This window comes from Alligator sinensis, unplaced genomic scaffold, assembly GCF_000455745.1.
Source record: "Alligator sinensis unplaced genomic scaffold, ASM45574v1 scaffold340_1, whole genome shotgun sequence".
In the NCBI taxonomy this organism is placed as follows: Eukaryota; Metazoa; Chordata; order Crocodylia; family Alligatoridae; genus Alligator; species Alligator sinensis.
Window position 1 is genome coordinate 65,444 of NW_005842004.1, and position 2,361 is coordinate 67,804.

General features: G+C 50.7%; 1 protein-coding gene across 1 annotated transcript in view; it reads left to right on the top strand.

The window, feature by feature from the left end:
* The window catches only part of MRPL53 (mitochondrial ribosomal protein L53), a 10,237-nt gene that overhangs the window by 184 nt on the left and 7,692 nt on the right, over positions 1-2,361 (top strand). The window contains exon 2 of the mRNA XM_025201812.1: positions 363-475. Coding sequence (XP_025057597.1) covers positions 363-475 — 113 coding nt within the window. The remainder of the gene's footprint in view (positions 1-362; positions 476-2,361) is intronic.

The following is a 2,361-nucleotide window of genomic DNA, read 5'->3' on the forward strand; positions in this document are numbered from 1 at the left end:
GCCCCGGCGAGCACAGGCACTGGCCCGGGGCCGTGCAGCTCCCGGTGCCCCGGCAGGCTCCCTCACCCGCTTCCCCCTGCCTGGCTGCATGGCGGCCACGTGTGTGCGCGCCCTGCCCCCACTCGCCCTCCCCCCGCTCCTCCGAGCCCCAAGCAGCGCCTTGCTAGGGCAAGCCAGGACAAACCTAGAAGCTGAGCTGACCACAATTCTGGACGTTTGAGCATATAAAAAAACCACCCGGGGCAAGACTGGGGGATCCAAAAAGAGGACAAAAACCCAAATAGATTGAGTTATCATAATGAACTGTGAAAATGCATGCAATGTATTTTACTTACTTAAACATGCTTCATACATCTTTACAGAGAGTTTCTTCACCACATAAGCAGTAAAAAAGCTCGCAGCTCCAATTTCAACTGTGTCGTGACCACCGATGTGAGGCACGATGGGTCTGAACCGATGGTGGACATCATGTTTGGTAAGGAGCTTAACTTTTTAAAGTTCATTTCAAAAGTCCTTGTAGATTTACGCAGCATGGTGGCTGTCGTAGTTGTTTCATAGATTTAATAGATTCATAGACATTAGGGCTCGAAGGGACCTCGAAAGGCCATCGAGTCCAGCCCCCTACCCCGGAGCAGGAAGTCAGCTGGGGTTACAGGATCCAGTTGACTCTTAAAGGAATCCAGAGTAGGTGCTTGCACCATCTCTGGCAGCCGTCTGTTCCAGGCCTTGGGGGCTCGAACTGTAAAGAAGTTCTTGTCATCCCATGGGGCGCTCTGCTGAACAGGTGTTCCCCCAGATCCTGATGTACACCCTTGATAAACTTATAGGCAGCTACCAGGTCCCCCCTGAGCCTGTGGTTTTTCAGGTTGAAGAGTCCCATAGCTCTCAGCCTCTTATCATAAGGCCTATTTTCCTGCCCTCTGATCATGTGCATGGCTCTCTTCTGGACTCTTTCAAGCTTCTCCACATCCTTTTTAAATTGTGGAGCCCAGAACTGGATGCAGTACTTCAGCTATGGCCTCACCAAGGCTGAGTACAGCGGGAGGATGACATCCTGGGATTTGCTAGAGAAGCATCTATGGATGCAAGCCAGAGTTTTGCTTGCTTTGCCTGCTGCAACATCACACTGAAGGCTCATGTTCATCTTGTGGTCAGTCATGGCCCCCAAGTCCCTTTTGGCCATGGTGCTAGCAAGCGTAGCATTGCAAAGCCTATAAGCATGCTGTGGGTTTTTCTTCCCAGGGTGGAGTACCTTGCATTTTTCAGTGTTGAAGGCCATCAGGCTTTCGTCCACCCATTTTCTGAGCCAGTCAAGGTCGGCCTGGATCACCATCCTGTCCTCAGGTGTGGACGCTTTACCCCAAAGTTTGGTGTCATCATCGAACTTGGCCAGTCCACTTCTGACACCAATATCCACATCATTAATGAAGATGTTGAAAAGGATAGGCCCAAGGACAGAGCCTTGGGGGAACCCACTGGTCATAGGGCATCACGATGATTGACTTCCATCAACTACCACTCTCTGGGTCCGACCTCGAAGCCAGTTCCCCAGCCAGTGGACTGTGATGCAGCCGAGGCTGCAATTGGCCAGTTTTTCTATAAGGCGATCGATGGATACCAGATCAAAAGCTTTTTTAAAGTTGAGATATATGACATCAATCTCTTCTCCCTTGTCCAGGTGATATGTCACCTGGTTGTAGAAGGAGATGAGATTGGTCAGGCAAGACCTACCTGCAACAAACCCGTGCTGGCTATCCCTCAAGAAGTTGCCTTCAGCCAGCTTGACAAGAATGGTCTCTTGATGATTTTCTCCAAGGTCTACCTGGGGATGGAGGTCAGGCTCATGGGCCTGTAGTTCCCCAGATCTACTTTCCTCCCTTTCTTGAAGATAGGCACCACATTGACCTTCTTCCAGGCTTCTGGCACTTTGCCTGAGTGCCACGAGTTCTTGAAGATCCATGCCAGTGGCTGAGCTATGATGCTTGCCAGCTCCTTAAGTACCCTGGGGTGTAAGGTGTCTGGGCCAGTTGACTTGAAGGTGTCCAGCCTCTCAAGGTGTTCCTTCACATAGCCAACTTTGATGAAGGGTAACAGCTCTCCCTTGCCCTGGCCGTCCCATACCATTTTGAGCAGGGCCGTCCCTTGGGGCTGGTGAAAAACCAATGCAGAATACTCGTTGAGCAGGTTGACTTTTTCCTGGGCGTTGGTTGTCATTTGACCCGTATGGTTTAGCAGGGATCTAATGTTACCCTTGCTTTTCCTTCGGCTCTCTGCATATCTTAGATAGATTCATAGATGTTAGGGTCGGAAGGGACCTCAATAGATCATCGAGTCCGACCCCCTGCATAGGTAGGAAAGAGT